General features: G+C 42.0%; 1 protein-coding gene across 1 annotated transcript in view; it reads left to right on the top strand.

Annotated features, from left to right (window-relative positions):
• The first annotated feature begins 3,421 nt into the window (after positions 1-3,421).
• Positions 3,422-13,065, top strand: part of MCF2L2 (MCF.2 cell line derived transforming sequence-like 2) — a 220,004-nt gene continuing 210,360 nt past the window's right edge. Inside the window, exon 1 of the mRNA XM_090286049.1 lies at positions 3,422-3,493. Coding sequence (XP_090142175.1) covers positions 3,442-3,493 — 52 coding nt within the window. The 5' untranslated portion in view covers positions 3,422-3,441. The remainder of the gene's footprint in view (positions 3,494-13,065) is intronic.

Here is a 13,065-nt window from a genome sequence, read left to right as displayed (position 1 = left end):
TCACAACTCTGGGCATGTAATTGATGTTCTATAGATGTGACTGTTTATCAATTAATTAGAGAGAGAACAGGCTATTCTGGCTTGTTCCTTAATTTTGCCATATTTTAGAGCAAGAAAGCAGATCATAATTAGGAAAGAGAAAAGGAAGCACTGAGGGCATTAGGGTGGGGGGAAGAAGGAGAGAAGACCAGAAGCATGTCCACATTTGCAAGAGTAATGGAGATAATGACTATTTTCTTGGAGGAATGAGTTATGAGCTACTGAAAACTATGTGCTCATTTCTTTTATTTTAAAAGATATTTTATGTATTTATTTTTAGAGATAGGGGAAGGGAGGGAGAAAGCGAGGGGAGAAACATCAATGTGTGGTTGTCTCTTGTGCACCCGCAAATTGGGACCTGGCCCACAACCCAGGCATGTGCCCTGACTGGGAATCAAACTTGCGACCCTTTGGTTCACAGGCTGGCACTCAATCCACTGAGCCACACCAGCCAGGGTTTCTTTCTTTTTACAGTTATAGGATCTCAGAACTGAAAAAGGGAACTGGGAGATCCTAGATGACCCCTTCCCCCATGACCCAGGTGAAACAGTCCAGGCCCTGGGAAAGCATGTGTTAGAGATGGGGTACAGAATTAGTTTCTGAAGACAGACACTGCCTGCTACATCTTGCCATGAATTCAGCCAATTCATCTCCATGGAAACCTTTGAAGACTGTGAAGATACAGATGTGGGAGAAAATGTCAGCACTCTGAGTGTGAAATATTTCCTTTCTAGCTCTCTTTTTCTCTCATTCCTATTCATAAGCTTCTCCTGCTTCTTCTTCCTCTTCATTCTCCCACTCCCTTCTTTCCATGATTCTCACCCTGAAGGGCATGGCCTAATCTAGGATGCTAAGGGTCTGCAAAGTCCAGAATGTTCCACATCATCAGTCTCCTTAGCAATAGTGTTAGTTTCTAGTGACCCAAACTCACAATTATTCTGACTGGGCACCAGGGTTCTGACTACTACCAATAGGAAACACCTCCTTAGTTTCCTCAAAAATAACTGAACCTTTGAATATGGTCAGAAACCACCATGGAAACACAATCAAGAGCTGTTTACTCCATTGGGTCTTTAACCCCTTTCTGAATATCTTTCAAGAGGATGCTATTAAAAAAAAAAAGAAAGAAAAAAGGTTGTTCTACTTGTGCAGGCAGAGTGCAAGGTGCCTAAACCTCCTAGAAGGGAGAAACCTTTTGCACATCTCGTGTTGCAGGTGGACTAACATCATCTCTTAACTGGAACAGGTAGAATAAAATGTTTCCCCAAATTGCTCCATTGGGTCAAGCCCTACTGGAACAAATTGCTCCATCCAGTCAAGCCCTGCCAAAACTATGGCAGTTATCAATAGATTGTTATAAAACAATGGTCCAGGAACTACCTTAATTTCTTTTAAGTTTGTTTTTCAGATCTAAAGCCAAGCCACAAATCACCTGGTTGGGAAAGTCCCTTTCTGCATCCCATAATAAGTGGTGCACAATCACAGAATGCTTCACTTCACTATACCTGGACATCAGTTTTCTATACCAGGACATCTGTATTCCAGAAAAGGAGAAGCCTGCTAACCTACTTCCTGACTGGTTAACCCCAGCAACTTCTGTGTTCCCAAGGAATAAAAACCCCTAAGCCCCATATTCTGTGGGCAGAACCTGAGGCCCTGTCTCAGTGTTCTCACCCTCTGCAGAGCCTCAATAAACCTGCCTTTGCTTTTATCAGTGTCCCCCGTCTAATTTCTATTATATCAGGAGACAAGAACCCAAACTTGTTGGTAACATTAACTACGGCCTACAATTGTTACAGAAAGCATTAAAAAATGTCTCCAAACCCTTGGGATAAGAGGCTACTATTAGACACTGGATCCAGAGTGTTTGGAGTTTGGCTTTGTGTTTTGTTTGTTTGTTTTGTTTTTACGTGTGAAGAGGAAGCTGAGCATCCTAGCATTGGTTCAGAACATGTACATGTGGGTGGTCCCAGTACTCTGGTGACCGGATACTCAGTGTTCCCCGTTGTCCAGTAGGTATTGAGGGACCACTTGCCCACATTCGCTTTTGCTTAGGCTGTTCCCCCTGGAGCTTTGAACAGGTAGTATCTGGCGCCTTTTAAGAAAGCTGTGGGACAGCGTCTCCCACCCACTAGTTGCTCAGAAAAGGCGCTCCTGGGACTGAGGAGAGGAGGGCCTGCAAGGGCGCTGTGCCAGAACTTTTCCAGGACTGAGCACTGGCGCGCCAGACAGTTGTCATATGGAGCGGTGGTGCAGGGCAGCAGCTGCATGAAGGTAAGGGCCTGCACGGAGGACACAGGTATACGAACACGCCTGCCCAGTTCTGTCCGGGTTCCAAGTGCAGGTGTGTCCAGTGGACGCTGATAACTGCGTGCGACAACCCTTAAAGAAGTGGGTGGACAAACACCAACCGCCCCCATCTCTCCACAACAGTCCCCCGAACCAGGGTCAGGAGAAGGGAACCGGCAGCGGGCCGTCACCCAGCCTCCTTCCCGAATTCTGGGGGATAGCTGCGCCTCTCCCAGTTAGCACCCTTCTCATCGCAGCTTCTCCGCAGGTACTTGGAGGGGAAGGAGGAGGGGCGAACCAAAAGGCGTGCAGCTAGCATTCAGAACCCCGGTGCTGGCGGAAGCGTCCCAATCGCCCTCTACTCCCCGCGCTCTGAGCGCTAGCTTTCCTCAAGGGAAGGGGCGCATCTGCCCCATGCAAAAACAGGCAGAGCTGGGGTGCGTGCGAACCTCCCCTACAGCCCCCAGCGTCGCCCAGGGGCGGAGGACTCGGTGCCCCGGCGGGAAGTGTCTGGAGCGCCACGGGGGGCGGGGGCAGTGGGAGGCAAGGCAAGGAGCAGCCGGTGCTCCCGCCGCCTCTGCGCCCCCGCCCTTGGCGCTCACAGGTTCCCCGCTTCGCTTCCCCTGCTAGCAGACGGAGCATTCTCCATTCCTACCTAGCTTCCAGGAGGCCACACCCGGAGGCCCAAAGACCGCAGATCCAGAAACCCCAGCTCTCCCTCGGCCCGGGAAGCCTTTATACGCAGTTACAGCGAGCTTGGGGCGACTTGCTTTTCTCACCTACAGAGCTGCCATTCTCCTCTTCTCAAAGCCAGACGTCACGTTGGGAAAGCTGCTGGACTTAATCTTTAAAATAATCTCCTGGAGGGCGTGGCTGGCATCCTTTGGCCCAGCGGTCCAGGAGAGTTGGCCTTGGCTGACAGTGACTCATTTTGTACCTGAAGAGAGCGGGGGAGTGTAAGAGGCCAGAGCATCCCCGGAGGAGATGCCCTTTGAAAATCATCCAGAGAAGCAGTAGAAACAGTTTTGTGTTGCTTTGTTTTGTTTATATACTGAATTTTTTTTTTTTTTTTTTTTTTTTTTTGGTGAAATGCTATTTTAGTTAAAAGAAGAAATGGCCCCCCAAGAGCTCACCCGGCGACTGACCACAGTGACCACTCATATCGGTAAATCAAACCTTTTTTTTCCCCCTTGCGTTTTGTTAATAAAGGGTGTAGGCGTAGTCTGGGGCCTCTCCTCCCCCTGCCCCTTATGCGAAGGCCGTGGGGCGCGTGTCCTGCGTCTCGGCCTGGATGCTGCTTGGAGCGGTAGGTAACAGGCGTCCCTGGGACGCGGCGCGCGCAGCCCGGGGGTGCCCACGTCTGGTAGGGCCCGGGCAGGTGCCTTTACCAAGCGGTTGCCAAGTCTGTTGGGCCCTAAACCTAGGTACTGTGCTGGTACGGATCCATTACCCGCTTCTGACCAGGGGCGAGGGTGGAGAGTTGTGTCGTAGTTCACACCGGGTAATAACGAAGGAGTGGGAACAGGAGGAACGAATGCCGATGTTTACAGCAGGAACTACAGCCAAACCACTGGAGGCTTGTTCACGGGAGAGCGTGGTGAAATGCGGGTTCTTCCCTCACCCCTTCTCTGGACGCATTCAGGTTGAGAGCCTTCGGATGCAGATGCGTTTGACTAGAATTTCGGGGTAATTTTCTCTGTTGCTCACTTGCCTTTGAGATCCTTCCATGAATGCAAATCAGTTTTCACTGATAAGGTCTGGAAGTTTATACCTCAATGTTCTACCCATTTCTTAAAACTGTCTTCTTGGTATTTGTATGTTAAATCTTGATTCTCTGAGTGAGTCATTATTGCTCTTTGAATGCCCTAGCCCATCCAGGGTGTTTAGTACAATAATGATGTAGATTTTGAATGATCCACATATGTGGATATACTTTGTGAAGATGATTTATATGGTGATGCCCAGTTTTGATGATTCTGTTTTCAAAATTATTTCTGGGGCCAAATGTGGCCACCAAACTGGTTTTTCTCTAAGAGAAAAGGTCAGTAGAATCCTAACAGGGAAGGCTGAATATGAAATATTGCTGAAGACAGGATGAAATAAGAAAAATGCCTTCTAATAAAAGAGAATTTGGAATTTGAAATATATTGAATGCTGAGATGATTGTGTCAAATACCATCTTGTGCATGAAACTGTAGAGAAAGATCAGTTGACTAGGAGTATGACCTGTTGGATTTGAATCCTTCCCTGGATAAACCATTGAACCTCAAGCTGAAAAATGAGAACTTCAATAATTCTTTACTACTCAGGTCCAAGGCTACTTGTAAAGATAATGTGGGTAAAATCACCGTCTACACTGGGAATGTGTTACTGATCATATCTCTGGACTCTGTGCCACTAAAGATCTTGCGCAGGTCATTGGGCCTGGAGGTAGGCCTGGATGATAATTAAGGTCCGATTTCTCTGGATGTAGATATTTTTGAAGATCTGATAGGCAATATTCCTTGGCTAACACTCGGCTGCCAGTGGGGCTCAGGCTGTGGTATTTCTTGCCCACCTTGCTCCCTCCCTCCTTCCATAGTCAGCTCCATGTAGGATACAAACATGCATTTGTATAGTTTCTGACCCAAAGAACTACTACTGATCCCAGGCATTTATGCTCTTTGCTGCATTATGTCTCCTGTGTTATCTCACAAGCCTGTGAAATAGGTGGGGTATACATTATTATCCCCATCTTACAGATGAAGGAATTAAGATTTAGGAAGTTCATATTTTACGGTTTCAGGGGTAACAAGTGATAGGCTTGGGACCAGAAAGCAGCTCTTCAGATGCTCTGTTTGGGGATCTCATTGAGGGGGTCTCTAACCCTGCAACAGTCCCTGCCTTCATGGAGAGTTGCAATGAGTAGTCAGTAGAACTTCTACTAGGGTGTATTAGTTCTGCATTTAACTATTCTTTTCAGGAGTTTCCTCGGGGAGCAGCTTCTGAGCTGTGTGATCATGAGTTAGGAAAGGGTTGAAAAGTGCTTGGAGCAAGAAGACTGTGGGGAAGAACATTCTCCTGGTCCCATCCTAGACACTCATCTGGGTAACATTATAGAAGCACCATGTAAATTTGGTGTTCTGCCATGTCTAGGTCACCTTCCTCTTCATCTCCCACAGCACCATGGGCAAGGTCATGGTGGCTGTGGAGATCTCCATCTTGGCTTCAAGTGCTGGATTACTAAGCTACATTTTTATTTCAAAGTACTGCATTTTTCTGGTAAGACCCAGTAACAACTCTTCAAATGGTTTAAGGAATAAAATACATTCCAGGAGAAATAGACAATCAAGTTTTATCTCATAAGTCTATCAAGTTTTTAGACTTTTGAAAAATAAACTACTCATATGTTATATTTCAGTTACATATTTTAAAAATATATACTTCCATGTTCACTGGCCACTTCTGTCCTTCAGCCAGTTCCATCTCCAGCTCGGATTTCTGCTCTTTCAACTGTCCCTGAAATTTGACAATTCAGGTCTGGGTCCTGTTCATTGAGTTTCTGAAATATCTCATGAGTCTCTTTCCTCATGTCCATTCCTGCTGCTACTTGCCTCTAACCCAGCGGTTCTCAACCTGTGGGTCGCGGCCCCTTTGGGGGTTGAATGACCCTTTCACAGGCGTCGCCTAAGACCATCAGAAAACACATATATAATTACATATTGTTTTTGTGATTAATCACTATGTTTTAATTATGTTCAATTTGTAACAATGAAAATACATCCTGCATATCAGATATTTACATTATCATTCATAACAGTAGCAAAAAACAGTTATGAAGTAGCAACGAAAATAATTTTATGGTTTGGGGTCACCACAACATTAGGAACTGTATTAAAGGGTTGCGGCATTAGGAAGGTTGAGAATCACTGCTCTAAATTGGTTCATGACTTCATTCCTCCTGACTAACCCTTGCACAAGCCTCCTTCCTCTCCTGTGTTTGCCTCTATCCTATACCAGGAATAAAAACACAACAACAACAAAAACTCACAACAACACAGTACTCATGTATTACAAAAACTTTCATGATACCATTATGTAGTCATTCTCTGCAGGCTGGAGTACAAGCTCTTCATGGTTTGGCACCCTTTAGCCTTATCTCCCAATACTTGATATCTCTGTACCTGTGGTTGTTCAACTTGGGCTATTGAGTCCTTCAGCTTCGTTCCATTATATTTTCTTTTTTATTTTATTTTTTCTACTTTAAAAAGTTTTTAATTTTGAAATAATTATATATTCAGAGGAAATTACAAAGATTTGTACAGAGGTCCATGTACCCTTTAGCCTTCCTTAGTGTTGACACCTTGCATAACTATGATACTCTATGTGTTCCTACCTCTAAACATTCATTTTCTTCTGCTTTCCCTCCACCTGGGGTGACCCTTTAATATATTTCTCTTCACAGAAATAGTACACACCTTACAAGCCCAATTCAATGCTTCCTTTTTCAGGTACTTTTTCTTATCCTGCCAGTAGGATATAATGAACCCTGCTTCTGATTTCCCAAGTAGGTTTTGTTCTATTCACATGATGCCTCTCATACTCTTCCTTGTATTGTGGCTAGTTGATTATTTGTGTGCTTATCTCTGCTCTTAGATTCCTTGTTACTTATCTGTGTGGCCTAGTTACCTAACACAGGGTCTCCCTCTATGGAGATGCAGAATAAATGTTTGCTGAATGTATGAATGATTTGTTGTGCCTTGGACTGGACTTTGAGTATTCAGTAATACCAAGCAATTTTTATACTTTTAAAGACAGCTCTGAAGTATCTATGGATAACTCTTTTGACTCCTAAGCCCCATTTTTCAAGTACACATTAAGCTCTTCAAGTTTTTTAATATGATGTGGTTCACTCATTTTTGGATTTTGTTACTTTGTCAGGGACTCTCATAAAATATGCACTATAGTTCATATGTGAACAGTGTCCAGATGTGTTTTTATCCATGCAGGACACAAGGAGGACTATCCTCTCCCTTTTATTATGGACTATAGAGCACATTGGTTCAATTACAGAGTTTCAGGATCAGAAGAGTTTGATTGTCCCCACCTCATTCTTTTCAGTTCTTGAATCCTCTCTGCCACTTTTGCTGTACTGCTGCTATTTATATGCAGAAGTGCTGCCTCAATACACATGGACGTTCTACTGACACATCTCAGATTGTGCTAGGGTTTTGATAGACAGGACACATATGGCTCACATGGGGCTTCCAGCCAGTGGAAAACCTTAGTCATCTAGCTCGTTGATGTTAGTAATCCCCCATGCAGGTTTCACATTCCCAGTCCAGTTCACTCTCTCACCTTGTCATCTCATATTAGAAGTCATGATTTTGATCTTACTTTTGTTGTTCTAAAATACTTTCATGTGTTTAGCTATACCCAATTAAACTGTGAAGCAGAAGGAAATATTCTTTGAGACATTCCTTATATAATTGGAGATTGGATTGGTGGCTGTTTTGGTGACAAAAGCTGTAGGATTTTGACTTGTAACCCTGGTCACTACTTTTAGGATGATACTGGCATTGGTATGCAACCAGAAGAAAACCAAACCGAGGCGTTAAGCCCAGGACAAATTATTCGACAATGGGGAGTAAAGGCTGAAATGGCTTGGTTCTCAGCTGTTGGTGCTGTAGGAAGTATCTAATTAGGGTATTTGCTGCTTAGATGGGAATAGGCCCAGTGGGAACAACTAGACATGCTGGAGTAAAGATTTCATCTACCCCAAAAGTGAATTAACTGCATCTGAGTGGTTTTTTTCTATTAGGCTTTCTAGACACTGTCCCTAGGGCTTACAGAGTTTTCAGGGTCTATTACAAATATTTGAACACTAAAATTGATTGACAACTAAATTTCAAAGTGCAAAATAAAATTTAAGAAATGCTCAGATATGTACAAAAGCTCTCTTACCCATAATAAAATAATATTTCATTGAATTAATAAACAATGCACAGGTGGAATTCTATTATAGATGCTTCTTGACTTATGATAGGGTTATATCCTGATAAGCCTATTGCAAGTTGAAAATGCATTTAATACACCTAACTTACTGAACATCATAGCTTAGCCTAGCCTATCTTAAATGTTCACATAGCATTTACACAGAGGAAAGTTCAGCACCAGATGGCTTCACTGGTTAATTCTACCAAATATTTAAAGAGGAGTTAATATCAACTAGTCACAAACTCTTCCAAAAAATAGAGGAGGAGAATATTCCTCAGCTCATTTTATGAGGCCATATTACCCTAATACCAAAACCAGACAAAGATATCATAAGAAAACTACAGGTCAATATCTCTTGTGCATCTGGACACAAAAAGCCTCAACAAAATATTACCGCCAAGTACTGGCTGGTTAGCTCAGTTGGTTGGAGCATCATCCCATATACCAAAAGATTGCAGGTTTGATCCCAAGTTGGGGTGTGTATGGAAGGCAACTGATTGATGTTTCTCTCTCACGTAGTTGTTTTTTTCTCTCTTTCTCCCTCTCTTCCTCTCTCTCTAAAAATCAATAAAAAAATATCCTTGGGTGAGGATTAAAAAAAATACTAGCACCAAATACAGCAATATATAAAAAGGATTATATACCACGATGAAATGGAATTTGCCCCAGGAATGCAAGGTTGGTTTAACATCTGAAAATCAATTGATGTAATACACCATAAAATAGAATAAAAGGACAAACACCACATAATCATATCAGTAGAGGCAGAAAAAGCATTTGATAAAATTTCATACCTATTTGAATAAAAGGGAGTTTCCTCAATTTGGTAAAGGGCATTTTTTTGAAACTCACAGCTAAAGTCATAGTTAATACTGAATGACTGAAAGCTTTCCCATTAAGATCAGGAACAAGATGAGGATATTTATTCTCACTGCTTTTATTCAACATTGTACTAGAGATTCTAGCCAATGATATTAGGCAAGAAAATGAGAAAATGCCTCCAGAATGGAGAGAAAGAAGTAAAACTATATATGTAGATGACATCTCGTATATAGAAAATCCTAAGTACTGCACTAAAAAAAACAAAAAAACTATCAGAGTTAATAAATAAGTTCAAGGATTCAGGATATAAGGTCAGTATTCAAAAACAAACTATTTGTAAACACTAGCAATGAACAATCTGAAAATGAAATTAAGAAAAATTCATTTTACAATCCCATCAAAGAGAACAAAATACTCAGATGTAACACATGTACTTTAAGAACTAAAAATCATTCTTGAAAGAAATTAAAGAATCCCTAAATAAATAGAAAGGCATCCCACATTCACAGATCAGAAGACTTAATTTGTTAACATGTAAATTGTTCAACAAGGACTCTGGAGTGAAAAGTATATGTTGATTTCTTAAATGAAAATTACTTTTCCATAGGAAGGCTTATTTAAACTGGACTTATTCTTGTGATACAACATGAATAGTAGGCTATGACCTTTTGTTGTCACTGTCGTTGGGTAGTGTTTTGGTGTCTTGTTTATGTGTTGTTGGGTAATAAACTATTCCAAAACAACCACCATTTAATTATATCTCATGATGCCCTCAAGTGGTTATAATCAGATGACCACTGGGGCTATATGGCTTTCATCTTGGTATTCCCTCATGTGGTCTCTCTCTGCATGGTGGTGTCTTATCTTTCAGGGTTTCCCCATGTGGCTCTTTCTCTGGACTTCTTACCTAGAAGCTCAGGTCTTTGATAGGTATAAAGTAGAAGCTGCTAGGACTTCTTGATAATGGACTTGAAGTTCCATTAAGTTCCTTCTTCCAAAGTCCACTGGTCAAAGCAGTCCCAGGCTCAGCCCTGACTCAAAGGGTGGGGGCAGATGCCCCCCCTTCTTAATGGGAGGATGAACATGCCCGCCCAGGAAGGGGTTGACTTGTTGGTTGCTATGTTCATTTTCTATGGCCGCCGTAACAAATACCACAATCTTAGTTGCTTAAAACAGCACAAATTCATTTTTCTTACAGTTATGTAGCTCAGACTTTAACACAGGTTTTACCGGCCAAAAAAACAAGGTGTCAGCATGGTGGCATTTCTTCTGGAATGTTTTTTGGGAGAATTCTTTCTCTTGCCTTTTCCAGCTTTTAGAAGCTGCTGCACTCCTAGGCTTGGGGCCCTTTCTTCCATCTTCAAAGGCAGCAGCATCTGTCTGATCTTTGTTGTGTTGCCATCTTTCTGGTTCTCTCTTTTGTTTTCCTTTTCCACTTTTAAGGACCCTTGTGATTACATTGGGTCCTCTTTGTTTTAATGTCAGCTAATTAGCAGCCTTAATGCCATCTGCAAGCTTAATGCCCCTTGCCATGTAACATGACTAACATAGTTTCTGGTTATTAGGACACAGATATCTTGGGTGTGGGGTGAGGGAAGGCATTTTTCTGCATACCATAGTTGCCACCTTGGAGACTAGTTATCTCATTGTTCCTTTGAGTGTTGGTGATGTATACTGTGACTTCTGTCTTTGAAGTGTCCATATTTGTATAGGAAAGACGGAGAAATTGAATTTCAGTTTATTGGTAACCTGAGTCAGGTGTTGAATTTACTCAAATATAATGTGGCACTCAAGAGACTGAACGGATGCCACTGTATTTATGATGTGAAATGCCGGCTTTTGGTGAAGGGTAACAAGAAAATATTAACTCAGATGTTGCCATGATAATTACCCATGTTATAGAGAATGGTCATTTATTAAATCAGGATTCCTTAGAATCAATGTAAATAATGTTGTCTCTAAAGGTGATCCTCTTCTCTACTGTGGGGAATATCAATGACAATTCCTGTCTTTCCAGGCACGAAGTAAGCTGCACACAGGTTTTGCCAGCAAACAGCTGTGTAGGCTTTAGCATATCACTTTACCTCTGAGTCTTGGTTCCCACATATGTAAAATGAGGATAATATTCATTCCACAGGACTGATAGAAAAGGAATATCTAAGTAGTGCCTTGTGGGTACTTAGTACCTGTTGCAGGGGAGAAACAAAGCATGATCAGAAATGCCTGAGTTTCCTTTGAGCTAGGCCAATCAGATTCTCCAGAGTGAGAATTTGTACAGAGACCCTGAGACTGAGAGTAAGCTGGTGATTGTCTCTGGAGCTGGAAGGGGACAGTGGCTGAGGGTAGACATCTGGCATCCTAACCCATTGATAAATGAATAGAGAGCTGTCTGCATAGTTAAGCAGATGAATGGTACCAACATCAGGTGTGGGCTCTGAAACTGGCTTGGTCTTGGAATGGGAGGATGTTTTCAGAGAAGAGGGCTTTAGGCTGTACAATCACCTCAAAATGAGTGCAGTAACTTGGAAAATGCTTATCTGATGCTTTCAATGTTTAGAATCAGTAAGAGTATGAAATACTTGGGCAGTGTTAAGTGCTGACTCTAGACAAAACAGAAATTTTGCCAGGTGTTCAGTGTGCTTTTGTAACCAGAAAAGTAGGTGTTCATGCTGCCTGTCACTACCAGAACCAGTAAGTACAGACAAGGATTGAATCTTTATGGGCACTTTATTCAGATGGCTGGTGATCTGAGAAGAGAGAGGGTTATGTACCCTAAAAGATCATCTTACATCTCATCTCAAACCAACTCTTTTTATAAGAAGAAAGGTATAGGTGAGGGGTTTGGAATTCAGGGAAAAGGTTAATCATATAAAAGCTGCAGTCTGGCAATTTTCCTAGCATCCTTTCATCTCTTGGCCAGTGATTCTCTCTCTCTCTCTCTCTCTCTCTCTCTCTCTCTCTCTCTCTCTCTCTTTCTTCTTTTTGAAGCAATCCCTTTAACATCTGTTGCAGTACTGGTTTGGTGTTAACAGACTCTTTTAGCTTTTTCTTTCTGGGAAGCTCCTTATTTCTCCTTTGATTTTAAATGATAGCCTTGCTGGGTAAAGTAGCTTTGGTTGTAGGTCCTTGCTTTTCATCGCTTTGAAAATTCCATGCCACTCCCTTCTGGCCTGAAATGTTTCTATTGAGTAATCAGATTCCAGTCTAATTGGTGCTTCCTTTTAGGTGACTATCTGCTTTTCTCTTGTGGCTTTTAGGATTCTCCCCTTGCTTTTAACCCTTGTCATCTTAATTATGATATGTCTCAGTGTAAGCTTCTTTGGGCTCAACTTATTTGGGACTCTCTGAGCTTCCTGGACTTGTGTGCCTTTTTCCTTCACCCGATTAGGGAAGTTTTTGGTCATTTTTGCTTCAGATAGGTTCTCGATCCCTTGCTCGCTCTCTTCTCCTTCTGGTATTCCCATGATGCATATGTTGTTCCACTTCATATTGCCCCAAATTTTTCTTAAGCTCTTCTCATTTAAAAAAAATTTTTTTTCTTTTTGCTGCTCTGCCTGGGTGTTGTTGTTTTTTTCTACCTTGTCTTCCAAATCATTGATGTGACCCTCTGCTTCATTTAACCTACTGTTTATTCCTTTTAGTGTATTATTTATTATAGATATTGCATTCTTTATTTCTGACTGGTCCTTTTTTATGGTTTCTATGTCTTTTTTCATGCTTTTGAGTATCCTTATAATTATTATTCTAAACTTTACCTGATAAATTGCTTGCCTCCATTTCACCCAGTTCTTCTTCTGGAGAATTCTCTTGTTCTTTCATTTGGGGACTGTTTCTTTGTCTTCCCATTTTGGTTGCTGTTTCGTATTTTCCACCTTAGCAGCTAAACTAATCAACCATTAAATTGATTAGTTGTTAAGCTAACCAAGATGTAATCAGCAG

This window comes from Furipterus horrens, unplaced genomic scaffold (genome assembly GCF_987537825.1).
Source record: "Furipterus horrens unplaced genomic scaffold, mFurHor1.1.pri manual_scaffold_1, whole genome shotgun sequence".
Taxonomy (NCBI): Eukaryota; Metazoa; Chordata; class Mammalia; order Chiroptera; family Furipteridae; genus Furipterus; species Furipterus horrens.
Note: the sequence above shows the minus strand (reverse complement) of the source record. Positions and strands in the feature narration are given on the sequence as shown.